The following is a 13,446-nucleotide window of genomic DNA, read 5'->3' on the forward strand; positions in this document are numbered from 1 at the left end:
CATACATATATGTATATATGTATATATATATATGTATATATATACCGTTCACGCCTTCCATCCACATCAACACAGACATTCAACGCAGCCTTAAAGTCTGCAGCAGCGTGGTCCTTATTTTCCCATGAATTACTACACCTGCTACACCTCGTCTTTCGAAAAAGCCTGGTGACGGTTTATTCATTTAATCACTACAGAATTAATTTTGGGTGCAACACATGCCACATGTATAAAAGAATACAGTCACTTGTATTATGTTTTTTTTCCATATTTGATGTAAACATTTACAAGACAAATAATCTTGACATAGTGACCGGACTGAAATGTATAAATAATATCGACTTTAATAATGTGAGGGTTGGTTTCAGTTATGTTAGAGATAGAACAGTGAAAAGCTTCTGCAACCTCCACTACTGTAAGTGGACTACAAGTCTAGAAATGTTGACGTAAAACTGTTGAAAGAGAATTTCTGCAATAACTTGAACTCACATCGTCGTCCGGTTGCCATCTCGCACTGAAACGCTCTTTCAAAAGCTTTATCAAGCGCCTCTCTCTTGAGGGGCCTGCATCTTTAATGATTGTTGCAAACGGAAAAGAAGATGAGACCTTTCGATAAAAAGTTTCAACTTACAAAACAGTTGTATAAGTAGGAATGCAGTGTGTCCAGTAAACATATGAGAGGCTTTTTTTCCTCCCTTTTTCTATTTTTTGCTGCATTGGAAGTGGAGCCCCTCTCACAGGGTCCCCCGGCCCAGAGAGAGAGAGCTCCGAGCAACAAGGTCAAAAGCTGAGACTGTACTCGTTTTGCAGTGCTCTTCCTTTCTGTAAACATGTTGATATGTACTGAGTTAAGTTGTTTTAGTCTAAATCAAATAAGCAGCCTGAAAGAGAAGCCAATTTGAATCTTTTTCGGGAATAATGCATGAGTACTGTGCCTTAATTTTGGCCTTTCCTCTAAATTCAGCGGCAAGCAGTACAATAAAATAATAAAAAGAAAGCTGCTCCATCAATGTATTTCTGCTCATCCCAGAAGTCACTGAAGCGAAACATAATACAATGTTAATGTGAAAGCTCTTCCTCGAAGATTAGCCCACAACTGCAATCCAAACATCTTTTTTTTTTAAAACTCGTGTCACACATACACGTGTATCAACTGGAGGGAATCATGCTCCCACATTACTGGAGGTGAACTAATGGTCTGATGAGGCACACACTGTACATCCCATGCAACAATACTAAATGAAGTCCATAGGGTTTCTCTTTTATAACCACCTAAAGATGCAAACGGTAAGAGATTATATTTTTTCTGACAAGTAATATATGCATGCAAAGAACCTACTCTTCTTGGTTCCATCGTGTGAAAACATCCGGAACAGACAGGAGCCTCTCTGTTCTTCAATAGCTCAACAAGTCTGGATAGTAGAGACAGTTACAATTAGGAGTTATTGTTTTGTTACTATTATGTAAAGCGTACAGTAGTAGCAGCAGTGAACACTGGGGATCCTAAATACTGCAGGAACATAATTGAATGCAGTGCTCCACTGATTTACAAGCTAGGGTTGAATGAGAATGTATAGGGTTACTGTGCACAAATCACATTGGCATGTTTTGAAATAGAAATGTATACCTTATAGCTATATTCAAAATTATTCAGCATTTGACATTCTCATGCATACAACCACAAGAAGCGAGTCCATTGAAAAATCGTCCAAGCATTGTTGTTTGTTTGTTTTTTTCCTGTGGAAATGGCAGAGAACCTAATGAGACATTAAAACATGTGCTGCTGTCCAGAGTGTGTGGGTTACTGACGGGGAGAGCAGGGGGGGGGGGCTCACTTCTGCATGTCACACTGCAGCAGGAGCACGATGGACGGGTCGCTCTTCGCAGCCTCTTTGAACTCGTCCAACGAGATCTGGTCGTCGTTGTTCTTATCCATTTTGCCGAAGATCTTGTCCACCCTCTGCTGTGGTGTCAAACCATCCTCGTTCATCTTCATCATGATCACAGTGCCCACCATTTTGTAGATCGCCTGTGAGGGAGGGAGGCGCAGTGAGAAATTAGAGTGTAGAGTGTTGGTTATTATGTAATCCAGTGAAGCCTACATTTGTTCATCAGTGATTCCAAACCAGGGCTACTTGTACCATGGAGTGTACTTTTGCACTGATTGTGCTTCCACAAATAGAGCGGTGTAATTTAATACAATTGCATTTAATGTCGTTGTGAAACTGCCTCTGCACTCAAAGCGTTGCAGGTGTGCAGGAGACAACAACAGCAAAAAAAAAACAGGGCCTGTCCCCTGATGAGCGAGGGCTTAATGACTCGGCAATCCCTTACCTCGATTATCTCCAGCATCTCCACTCTGGTGATTTTGCCGTCACCATCCAGGTCGTACATGTTGAAGGCCCAGTTGAGTTTCTGCTCAAAGCTGCCACGGGATGTGATGGACAGAGCGCAGATGAACTCTCGGAAATCGATGGTCCCGTCTCCGTTTTTATCAAAGGTTCTGAAGGCGTGCTGTGCAAACTTTGATGCGTCGCCATAAGGGAAGAACTGAAAATGTGGGAGAGATGTGTGTTGAATAATTCAAGCAGGGCTTTAAAAAGACTTACTCGCAGTTGTTTGATGATGGGAAACAGCCATGACATGATGACATGTTCCGACAGATGATAAAGGAGAGCAGCAGTGGTTCACACAAACCTTGACATAGAGCTGCTGGAACTCATCCAGATTCAGCCTGCCAGTGGGGCAGTCTTTCAGGAAGCCTTTGTACCACTGCTTCAGCTCGTGTTCATTAAACTCTGTGGTTTTCACCAGATCCTCCATCACCTCGGGAGTCAGCTTGCTGTTCTGCTTTCCCATGGTTCCTGCGGTGCAAGAACACGTGAATAATGCATTTATTTACGCCTGGGCGTTGGCAGGAACATCTCGAGCGCACATAGAGAACTACCTTTGTTATTTCCACTTCAAACACAGGCACAGAGACTATGTGTGTGTGTGTTTTGGGGGGTTTGGAGAAGGCAGCAAATATTTCCCTGGTGCTCTTGTTCTATTTCTGCCCCCCCCCCCCCTCCAGCCTGCTTGTGCCGGTCTGTGGCCCGTGTAGCACTGACCTGGATCATCACTGTCAGAGCTGATCCAGTTCATTAAATGTTCGATCGCTGCTGTCAAGTTTCCACTGCAAACGCTGTCCTATAACCCGACAATGACAACAAAGCCTGCGCTTGGTTGTAAGAGGGGCACTGCTGGGAGGACAGCGTGCAGGAGAACTATAGGCCTGCTGTAATCTGGATCAGTGGGGAATGTATTGTATGATCCAATGGTATACAATACAGTGTTTAAGCCATATTGTGGGCAATCTGCAGACCAATCAGCCGGGGTTATCCACACTGAAGGGCCCCAGTAAAGAAATCATGACAACTTGAGCAACCACACCAGAGCAGACCGTCAGAAGCCCCAGATTCATTAAATATTGACTCATGATGTGGCAAATGACATAAAGTGGCCAAGAATGCGTCATTTCCTAATACATAATTCACCAAATGAAACAGCAGAATTATATTTGCACATCGGAGCGCAGGCCTTTGGTGGGAGAACTCCACCACTTGAGACCAACATATGGTCCACATATCTCTGCAGCAGCAGGCTGGACGGCCACTCCACCACACAGCACTGCATTGGCTGGGGCCTTCCACAACAAACAGCAGAAATGTGCGCTGCAGCCAAAATCAGTGCAAACCACAGCCTTTAATGTGCACCCGCTGCGTGTCACATAACCAACCCTGACGAGCACGATTGGTATTTATAGCAACCGATCTTGGGTGTAGCGTGTGTAATGGGCTACAGTGAATGACCTTGAGGACAACGATTTTTTGTGGGAAGATGACAAGACGAAATTGTTTTCCGGAGCGCAGAAAACCGTCGAGTAACTGCGGCGCTTTAGGGAAACATGCGCCGCATATCGCACAGGCCACAGGTATGAATGACTTGCTGCCCAAACAGAGGCCGAACAGATGCTGTTTTATTTCACGCTTTGGGAAATTACATCTGAGTAAATGCTGTTAAAGCCAACAGCAACCTGTGAGGGCAGATAGGGAGACGCCGCTGCTGCATTCCGATAGAAACGACGCAGTGAGAGTATTTTCAGATTAGATCCCACCGTCCTGCTCCTAATGACATATGTGCACGCGCATCGGGGCGAAAAACATGTGAACATTTCATAACCAAACAGACCTATTTTTAACACTCAAGACAGCTCCCTCGGTGCCACCGCAGAGCCGCATTAGAGGCACATAAAATGTAATGTCCTTTTTTTCCCCATAATTCGTCAAATGATCCCTCCCTCTCTTATTTCTGATTGTTTCCAGGCAAGACGCAGTGGCATTTATTTTAAGGGATGCGCAGGTGCCCGTGTTCCAGCCGTGTGCGCTCCAAACACAAGGAAAATATGAAACGCAATGCGTGACACATTAACACAAACCATTCACCGTTTTGCCGCATCTATAATCTGAAAATCGAACACAAGACGTGTACATCTGCAAGCAATCACTTCTTACCTTATTACAGTCTTGATTCTCTATAAGAATAAATCTGCTCTGGCTTCTGCAAAGTACAGAAACCCCCTTTCCGATTCAAACGTTTGCCCAAAAGGGGATTATGTTCAACACCGCTCGCCTCCTTAAATGACAAACACCCGTTTATGAAATGTCTCGATTTTCCCGACGTTATTCCAGATGAGGCGCAGCAGGGACCGATCCCACGCCAGTCTGTGGTTCTGCGACTACAGGAGCGCGGCGTCACCCGTGTGCATCACTGCCTGATCATAAGTTCACTGTTGCTCTGCTGCTCGCTTTGGCTTCAGCTGGATCCTGTCACGTTATAACCGGATCCTTCATCGTGATGAGGATGAGCAGCCTGCAATTTCATCAGCAGGAAACACCTTTTTTGGGGGGAGGGGAGTTTTGGCCCCTGATCAAATAATCTATTGTAACTAATCAGAAATGTAATTCGTTCAATTAGAGATTCATTAAACCTAAGGGTGACATATTTTAGTCATATTGTCATTAATCGTGTATAATAATAATGATAGTGATGGAATTTAATTACGAAAAAAACAAAGCTGGATAACTCGTGGCCCCCCATGTTCATGTGTGGAGGGCCATGAGTCCAATTTGTAACATGTTATTCTGGTAACAGCAGGCCTACAATGATCTGTACATTTCGGCTAATTTCCCAGCGTGAAGGTCTAAAAAGTCAAAAAAAGATTTATGCTCAATCAAATATTACGTATAGCCTGCTACTCACAGAGCTTCACACAAACCGGACTATCTCTTGGATGGAAGCAGTTGTCACGCAACCAGCGGAAACTCCAGGAAGTATCCAGGCTAAGAAATAGTCCGGTACATAAACCCCCGGAGAACAACAACTTGTCGTTTTTACATTTCAGTTTTCATACAGATTAAACAAAGTAGATATTATATGTTTATAGAGCTTTAGAGGTGCTCCCTTTGGACAGAGCCAGGCTAGCAGCTTCTCCCTGTTTTCAGTCTGTATGCTAAGCTAACCTGCAGGTTTTAGCGTCGTATTTAGCAAACGAACTTGAGAGTGGTTCCATCTTCTCATCGGACTCTAAACAAGGACATCGATAAGCTTTTTTTTCTCAAACTGTGGAACTATTACCATAACAGATGTATTATCTCTGTTGATGTTGCGCTTAGATATTGCATATTCCTAAACTATTTGTTTAATGTTAAACAGGAAACCTGGGGTCATGTAATATACAGAGATGGTCAATCACAGCTAATTTTTGCCCGGTGGCTCCAGCGCATGTTGATCCAGACATGAATAAAATCACACCATATTTTATAATCATTTAACTTCAAACCGGACGGCCCAAATATTTTCAATGCAAAGGGCCTCTAATTAGATCTGCATTGGTACACAGGCCTCTAAAGGTAAAGCTGTGACTTTGACCATAATTATATATGCTATAATGTGGGTGCTAATGATGCAAATATACAGCAAGTAAAACAGTACAGAAGTGAATCTGTTCCTGATTTATGAGGACCCCTTGAGAGGCTATTAAGGTCTCCTGGAGGACACCAGTTTGGGAGCCACAGATTTAGGTCACCTTTGTTAAACCATGTCTGTTGAAGCGCAGATGAGGCTCCCAGCCAAAATAATTCTCAGACGTGTGGACCCACATCCAATTCTGGATCCATTTGAATTTAGGTAAAAACAGGAGATGACCTCCATCACAGCTGCACGCTGTCGGGTCAGAATAGTGAGAGTAGAGAGTGGGGGAGGACAAAAAAGTATCACGCAAATCTCTGATTATATGATTTCTTAATTTAATGGTCACAGTACAGTATACACATATGATTTCCTTTACATCTCACAAACACAAAAGCAAACAGTTAAATACATAGATAACTTTAGCACCAGCATAGAGACCGCTCAGCATTCTCTACAACTTTTATTCATAGTGATTTTCAAAATAAAACACCTCAGCTTGATCTCACTAGGCATGGCTTACATGTAATATCTTTACAGCAGCATTCAATTAAAAAGGTTAATTGATTAAAAAAGGATGCATACTGTACACCAAAAGTGGCATACAAAAGCAATACTATATTATGTACCCATTTACATGGCCGTCTAGGTTTAATCAGTGTAACATTTAAGTTTTTGTTGTGTTTTGACAGCTTCCTTATCGACACTGATGATTGATAAACATAGAAACATGTGCATTAAAAAAAGCGTTCTTATGAGTATACACGAGGAGCCTATGGAGATAATTGGCATGTAACAATCTTGCATATTGAAACATAAATATATCACATTCACAATGCTCTCATTTCTTTATATATACTACTACGAGAGCTACTGTCTTTCTACTGTTTGTAGGCTGTGCTTTGTTTAAGTCAAAGTGTTTTTTTAATATCTAAATTATAATAAAAAAGAATCCAATGGGAACATTACTTTTTTGTTACACAGTAATGTGAAAAAGTTGTATCAAAATGATTTTCTCTCAATCAAAAAGCAAAGTAGTATTTAATGCACCGTTTCTCACAGTTATAGATATGTTGTCAGCGTGGTACAAATGACATCCTATAGTGAGACTATATATGTGTGTGTGTGTGTGTGTGTTTGAAGGTTTATGAGACAAACACTTTCTTACCCTGGCCTTCTTCTACTGATTACAATATGTTCACGTGTATGAAGGATCCGTTCCACAATGTCATCTGAATCTGTTTTCACTTTACAATCTGTGCCAAAAGTAGAGCGAGTGAGTAAGAGAAGAGAGGGGTGAATATGTCATTATCACTACATGACATCATGGAATTCTTCAGCAAAATGTACCAAGAGGGTCCGAGCGTGGACCTCACGTCTGGAGAACCCAGGTCTGCGAGCCAATGGGAAGAGAGAAGGGTCTCCGGTATGTCCTTCAGTGGTATATGTCCCTCCTTTATCCAACCAGATTTGAACATTCAGAGTTTCTCTGCTACAAGACTTTAAAGCAGCTCAACTATTATCGTTTGTTTAATAATAACAATGCATCAGTGAATGTAAAAATGATCACCTGAATCTGCAGCAGCTCCTTTCGGCTTTACAGAGCTCGACAGCGGGTCATTTCTTGGCTGTCTGATCCAACTTGTATTATTTTGGGTGATTCCCACTAATCTCATCGCATCATTTTCCACAACAGCAGGCAGCTGTTTTCTGAGAACGCTCTAAAGACCAGTACAGTACCTGCTCAGCACCAAACAGCAGATACAAACAATACGACCGGCTGGTGAACATCGTGGAGCATTTAGCAGCTAACGAGCCAGATGTTTCCCTCTGGAGCTGGTGGAGACCAAAACAGAGTAGCTGCATAACTGTTGGTGTGTATATAAGCCCCTGTTGGCTAAAGGTCAGCCATATCAACTTAAAGGTGATGATATGTTGTTTTCACAACTTGTTGTCGCTGCCCTCAAGTGTAAAAAAAAAAAAAACTCAGTTATTGCAGGGTTACGGAGCGCTAACTTCAGGTGAAAAACTAGCTAAATGTCTTTTTTATCGTGTGTTAGCTCTGAAAGAAATTCTAAATGACCTAAAACACCGAAATGTTAAATTACCTAAAATGTTACATAAACTGCAGGTTGGAGAAGCTAATATTTACTCTACTTATACTCTACAATATTCTACATTCATCACACCCTGCTAATGTTAAAATGCTTATGTTGGTTACAAACGTCTTCATAAAAGACTGAAGATGAAGTTAGATCCGCGCAGTATTACCTGAATGTGTCACTCTTCGTGTTGCTTTCTTGGATTTGTAGCATATTTTTCACGCATAAGTTACTGTTGCCCTGTCATTCTGAGCAAAGAGAAGTTAAATGATCTGTACAAGTAGCAACCCATCTCCTTTTATCCTTTTACAGCAGAAAAAGAAATGATGCATCTCACTCCTGGGGATACTCTCTTCCCATTCGCTCACAGACCTGGAGACTGTTCTCAAATGTATTGTTGGATTCAAGGAAGGGAAATATATATAGGAGAAGGTTTTCAGAACTTAGTCTGCTTTAGTTTGTCGATGTGGTAGCAAAGCTTCAAGGCCGGCCCCAGCTTCAGTCCGAGGTACTTCATGATCATGTCGCTCTTTAAGAGTAACAAAGCGTTTCCATCGATCTCCTGAGGGAAGCAGAAAGAAGAAGTTTGTGTGGCGACCAGACAAGGTGATTTCCACTGGACGTTCATTAAATCAGCAGTGAAACAAGTCAGCCTGTCAAGACCACAATGGAAAACAAACTTACATGTTTCCTAAAGACGTCTGAATGGGGGCCGAGAGCCTGGGGGTCCGCATCCCTGATGAACCAGACAACATCTTCTACAGACCAGGTAGTTGGGTCCTTATTGGGTGGAGGTTTGGAGTCCTGGGACTCTGAAGCTGCATTATAACCTCCTGGAAAGACAAAGGAAAGAAATGAAGCTCTACTTCCTTACCTCAGAGAAATAAACATTGGGATCTTGTGGAATCTTGTGTTTTCTTTCCATGACTTCTCACCTGTCCTGTTGGTCTCTGGGAACGTGCTCGGGCTGGTGGACGACTGCCTGCACATGCTCATGGAGGCCGAGCCGTTGGAGAACTGCTGCAACGCACGAAACCCGTAGGAAGACTTTGGCGAGTAGGACGAGCTTATGGAGCTGAAAGCAGAATCGCCCGGGTCCACGGAGTAGCGTTTGCCGTCGGACTGGTCTAAATGGTATTCCTCGGCCATAGACGTTTCAGCTACAGACGAGACAAGAGTCAGAATGAACTCAAAGAATGTGTTTGTATCAGCGTAGCGGCTTCTTTTAGACAGATTTAGAAGTACCATCGGACTGGTAGGAGCCGCCGCTGTGTTGGGTAATGGGCTGGTCGCTGAAGAGGTTTTCACAGTGCAAGCTGCGGCAGAGCTTCTTCAGAAAACGGAGCACATAGTCGATGCTGTTCACCACGGGGAGGCTGAGAAGGTGCTGCTTCCCATCGAATGTGGCTGGAGGGGCAAAACGGGGGGAACCACTTGAAACAACATCCCAGTTTAGACGCGCAAAGTAGGTAATTAAACGACTTTACTCATGCATGTTTTTATACTCAGGTGCAACATCAGGTAAAGTAGTGTGTGTGGGGGGGGGGGGAAGTTAATGAACAAATAGAAAGCAACACCTGAGGGACGTCTTTGTACAACACCTGATATTTTTTCCCCGCCGTAGCCTTGTGTGAGGAGAGTGAACACTGTTTTCTGCAGGAAGGCGCTGTCGATGCAGCCTTGCACGGCCTGCTGCAGCACCACAGAGGGCCTGTCGGGTCCGAAGTGATCGGGAAGCTGCTGGATCTTCTTCCTGTCCAGGTTGGGGCCCGTGTTGGCCTGCTTGTTGATGTAGATACAGACTGATGCAGGGGGAACACAGGTGGAGACAGTTTTGGGTGGAGAAGGGATGGAGAAGAGATACCTCATTTATGATGTGTCTTTTAAGCAAATCAGGACCGGATCTTAGTAAAGACAAAAATGATGTAACATGATGTTTTGAGTGTTTTACCTGTGAGCACCTGGGGCGTGGCAGAGTGGGGGATGGTGGCGGCATCCTGAGGAATGGAGCTCATATCGGGCTCAGGGGTGCTGCTGGGTGGAGAGATAGCCAACGGTGTCATCACCATCCTGGGTTTGAGCTGCAGAAGAAGAAGTTATTGCATTGCTTATTTCAGGCATCATTTATTTACTAAATCGTGCAAGGAGGGGGGGGGGGGGGGGTGGAATAATCAGGCCACCAAATCTACACGAAACTGGAGATTTTATGCTACAGATGATTATTTATTTGCGTGTTTTATGGACATATTTACAATAACAACATCCCCTTTGGTCATAAAAATATTTCCATATCATTTGACTACAGTAGAATAAAGACGTTAAGTCTCTCTCGCTCTGTTTCACCGGGGTCCTCCAAAATGTGAAGAGCATGGAGCCGGTGTGTCTGAGTCTTTCTGTGTACACATGCATTTTTAAACACATTGCATCCACACACACACACACACACTCATACACCACAGCTCATCCCCCCCAGTTCCCCCCTCATGTGACTGACCTTGAAGCCCGGCTTTCTCCCCCTCTTCTTTGGCACTTTGAGTGGAGAGAGCGACTCGGGGTAACGATTTGGAAAATCCATCTTGGCGACATTGCGGAGCGGGGGTCTCCCTCTCTTCCTGCCCGGTATCTTCCCCGACTGGCTGGGGAGGAAGGAGGGAGTCACTGCAGCTGATTGCATTTCACTGTTGTTGCCGTCTGATTTCTGTGCCGTTGCTGCAGGTACACTCATTTGGAGCTGGAGACAAAGGAAACAATCATTGAGCTCAAGCTATAGAAATGCAAGGAAACATGCACCACCCTTGCACAGTAATCCTCCTCCTCAGCAACTATACATTAGATAGCAGCATTAGCATCATTTTAGAGCAGGCACAGAGGGAGCAGACTGGCTTGTGAACAACAGCAACATCTAAATACTGAGAGACTGCAGAATACTCAGCTGTGCAATGCGGTTAGAGCAGCAGCATTCAGCAGAGCACCATAATAAGGAAACAACACAAAAGGCAGCCATGCATGCACTGTGGAGGAAACAGCACCTCCATCCTGCTCTGATAACACACTAATAAATCCGAGAGAGGAGGGGGGTGTCTATTACCTGCTGTCTTCTATTGTGAAAGCCCAAGAGCCAAGCCCTTTTTGTCTTAAATCCCAGGAGCCTAAAGGTGACTTTAAAGCTAAATCCCTAACAATGAAGGGGAAGCCATCCTGCTCTTGCTGTATGTGGCTTTTTCCTCGTCTCCTTTTTGGTTAACACACTGCTGCTGCTGCTGCTCGGCACACAGGCTGCAGACATCTCATTAGACTAATGCATTCAGCAGTGGCAGAGGGAGGGGGAAATTGACTTCACCATGGCTACCCAGCCATGAATTACCATTACGATGACAGCTTCCACCCTAATCTTTAAAAAAAAAAAAAGGAAGAAGAAGAAGCAGCGAGGAAATAAACATGTGGCACATCTCTGCATGCAGCAAGAATGAACGAACGGCGGTTCGTATACCTCCAAAAATGTCTATTATTTCAAGCAGATTGTTCAAAAGGATACAGCATGTAAACAAACAATAACCGGTCAGCAGGCACTCACCATCCAAAGACAGATGTGGAGTGATGTCCTGAGCACGGATCTCAAAGCAAGGTAGAGTCCACTGTAATACTGTATAGTATGTGTGTGTGAGTGTGTACAACAGAGACAGACAGAGAGTGACAGTGTGTGTGCGCGCGTGTGTGTGCGTGTGTGTGTATGTGTGTGCATTAAAGAGAGAGAGAGAGAAGGGCTCCGCTGTTGTCATGGCAACAAGCCTGTAAGCCCCTGTAACACCCTGCCGGTTGTCTGCCATGTTTCTTTTTTTGTGTGTGTTCTCAGTGCTGTGGAGGTATAACTAGACTGAGGACAGAGTTTCTGCTGTTTTTTAAATTATTTTATTCAGAATATTTTTATGATATTTTCTGCAGCGGTTTTCATTCTGTCGAATATTAGTGCAGCAATATATTTAGAGCTTCAACTGTTAGCAATTAATCAAGACAAAAATAATCTGCAACTGTTTTGATAATTGAATTATTCTTTGGGTGGTGCATGTATTCTTTTTTTTTACCTTGTTTAAGCATAAATGCCAAATATTTGACTCCTAAAGAGTTGATGCTGATCTTTGTCTTTGGTGATAGGTTACTATATATATATATATATATATATATATATATATATATATATATATATATATATATATATATATATATATATATATATATATATATATATATACACATGCAAGACAGCTGAGAACATGAACCTTGAGCTATATTCTCACTATTTTATATGCGAAATATCAAGAAAATAATCAGCATAATCATGAAGGAAAAAATATATTAGTTGTGTCCTGTAGATATATTATACAAACTGGAGATACAAATATGAGCGCTGAAACTATTTGTAGATTCATTAATTATTAAAATTGACCAACCATCAATGTTAAAGTAATTTTTTAAAGCATAAATTAAACAAATGCTTCTCAGATGTGAGGATTTGATGTTTTTCTATGTCATACACAATAATAAACTGAATATATTTGGGTTTTGTGCTGTTGGTAGAACAAAACCTTGTTTTACCAACAAATCTTGAGCTGTCGGAAATTGTAAGAGGCATTAATCACTATTTTTCATTTTTTTAACAAAACGATTAATCAAGAAAATAATTGCAGATTAATCGAAGAGAATTCGAGAGAAATGAAAAATATATATGGTTAGTTGCAACTAGAGATATATTATTTAAACGTTAGTGATCTGATATTACAGCAGATAATAATGCTAGGGCTGAAAAAAACAGCAGTGAACATTGTATTTTCATTTCTGTGATTTTAATATGTGCAGTTTCTCTGCAATCCCTATTACTGCCATACGAAACACAATAGGTCATTTTAGGTGTTTCATGACTTAGACACAGATGTATATGTTCCACATTTAGCCTAAATTAACACCATGGGAGATTCATTTTCCTCTTCATACTTGGGTATTTCAGGAGATGCTGCCACACTTGGGTATAGTCATATGTCTATATTATGCCAGATCAGGTGTAGTGTGTGTGTTGTGTTTGGAATTAAGCTACAGAAACTGATGATTCTTTTTATAGATTATTTTGTCTATTTTTTGTATAACGAAATAGTAAAAAAAGATATGCCTGTAACAATTCCCAAAGCTCGAAGTCTACGTGTTAATATCATAAATATCCTCAGAAAATCTAGGATCTTCGTCGTTGGACTGAATGAAATGTCGCCCCCTGCTGGCCGACGGGGATGCACGCTTCTGTTTGTTATGTGTTAATAAAGTTACGTTGAAGAAATTTGAATCCAAG

The 13,446-nt window shown here is 42.4% G+C and overlaps 2 protein-coding genes across 3 annotated transcripts; both read right to left on the reverse strand.

Moving 5' to 3' along the window:
- Positions 1–169: 169 nt before the first annotated feature.
- vsnl1b (visinin-like 1b) lies at positions 170–4,818 on the reverse strand. 2 transcript variants are annotated; one of them, XM_079286593.1, is made up of 5 exons: positions 4,554–4,818; positions 2,698–2,864; positions 2,335–2,550; positions 1,810–2,029; positions 170–1,412 (listed from the first exon to the last, which is right to left on the reverse strand). In XM_079286593.1, the coding sequence occupies exons 2-4, from the start codon at positions 2,857–2,859 to the stop codon at positions 1,832–1,834; spliced, it is 576 nt and encodes a 191-aa protein (XP_079142719.1). In that variant the 5' UTR covers positions 2,860–2,864; positions 4,554–4,818; the 3' UTR covers positions 170–1,412; positions 1,810–1,831. The 2 variants fall into 2 exon arrangements, with proteins under 2 accessions (XP_079142719.1, XP_079142718.1); XM_079286592.1 differs by having other exon boundaries at positions 170–2,029.
- Positions 4,819–8,547: 3,729 nt separating this feature from the next.
- Positions 8,548–11,770, reverse strand: LOC306790663 (sex comb on midleg-like protein 4; the record flags this gene model as incomplete). The annotated part of the gene is made up of 8 exons (XM_079287101.1): positions 11,686–11,770; positions 10,606–10,842; positions 10,063–10,192; positions 9,713–9,913; positions 9,357–9,518; positions 9,047–9,271; positions 8,796–8,944; positions 8,548–8,673 (listed from the first exon to the last, which is right to left on the reverse strand). Exons 1-8 carry the CDS (start codon positions 11,686–11,688, stop codon positions 8,548–8,550), a joined length of 1,233 nt encoding a protein of 410 aa, XP_079143227.1. The 5' UTR covers positions 11,689–11,770.
- Positions 11,771–13,446: the final 1,676 nt, after the last annotated feature.

This window comes from Melanostigma gelatinosum, assembly GCF_949748355.1.
Source record: "Melanostigma gelatinosum genome assembly, chromosome: 16".
Classification (NCBI taxonomy): Eukaryota; Metazoa; Chordata; class Actinopteri; order Perciformes; family Zoarcidae; genus Melanostigma; species Melanostigma gelatinosum.

Bases quoted from the DNA above. Each gene is read 5' to 3' on its own strand.
- vsnl1b (XM_079286593.1), bottom strand. From the start codon at position 2,859: ATGGGAAAGCAGAACAGCAAGCTGACTCCCGAGGTGATGGAGGATCTG. The intron at 2,551-2,697 runs GTTTGTGTGAAC...CCACATTTTCAG, and splicing joins TCCAGCAGCTCTATGTCAAG to TTCTTCCCTTATGGCGACGC. The intron at 2,030-2,334 runs GTAAGGGATTGC...CCTCCCTCACAG, and splicing joins AGATGCTGGAGATAATCGAG to GCGATCTACAAAATGGTGGG.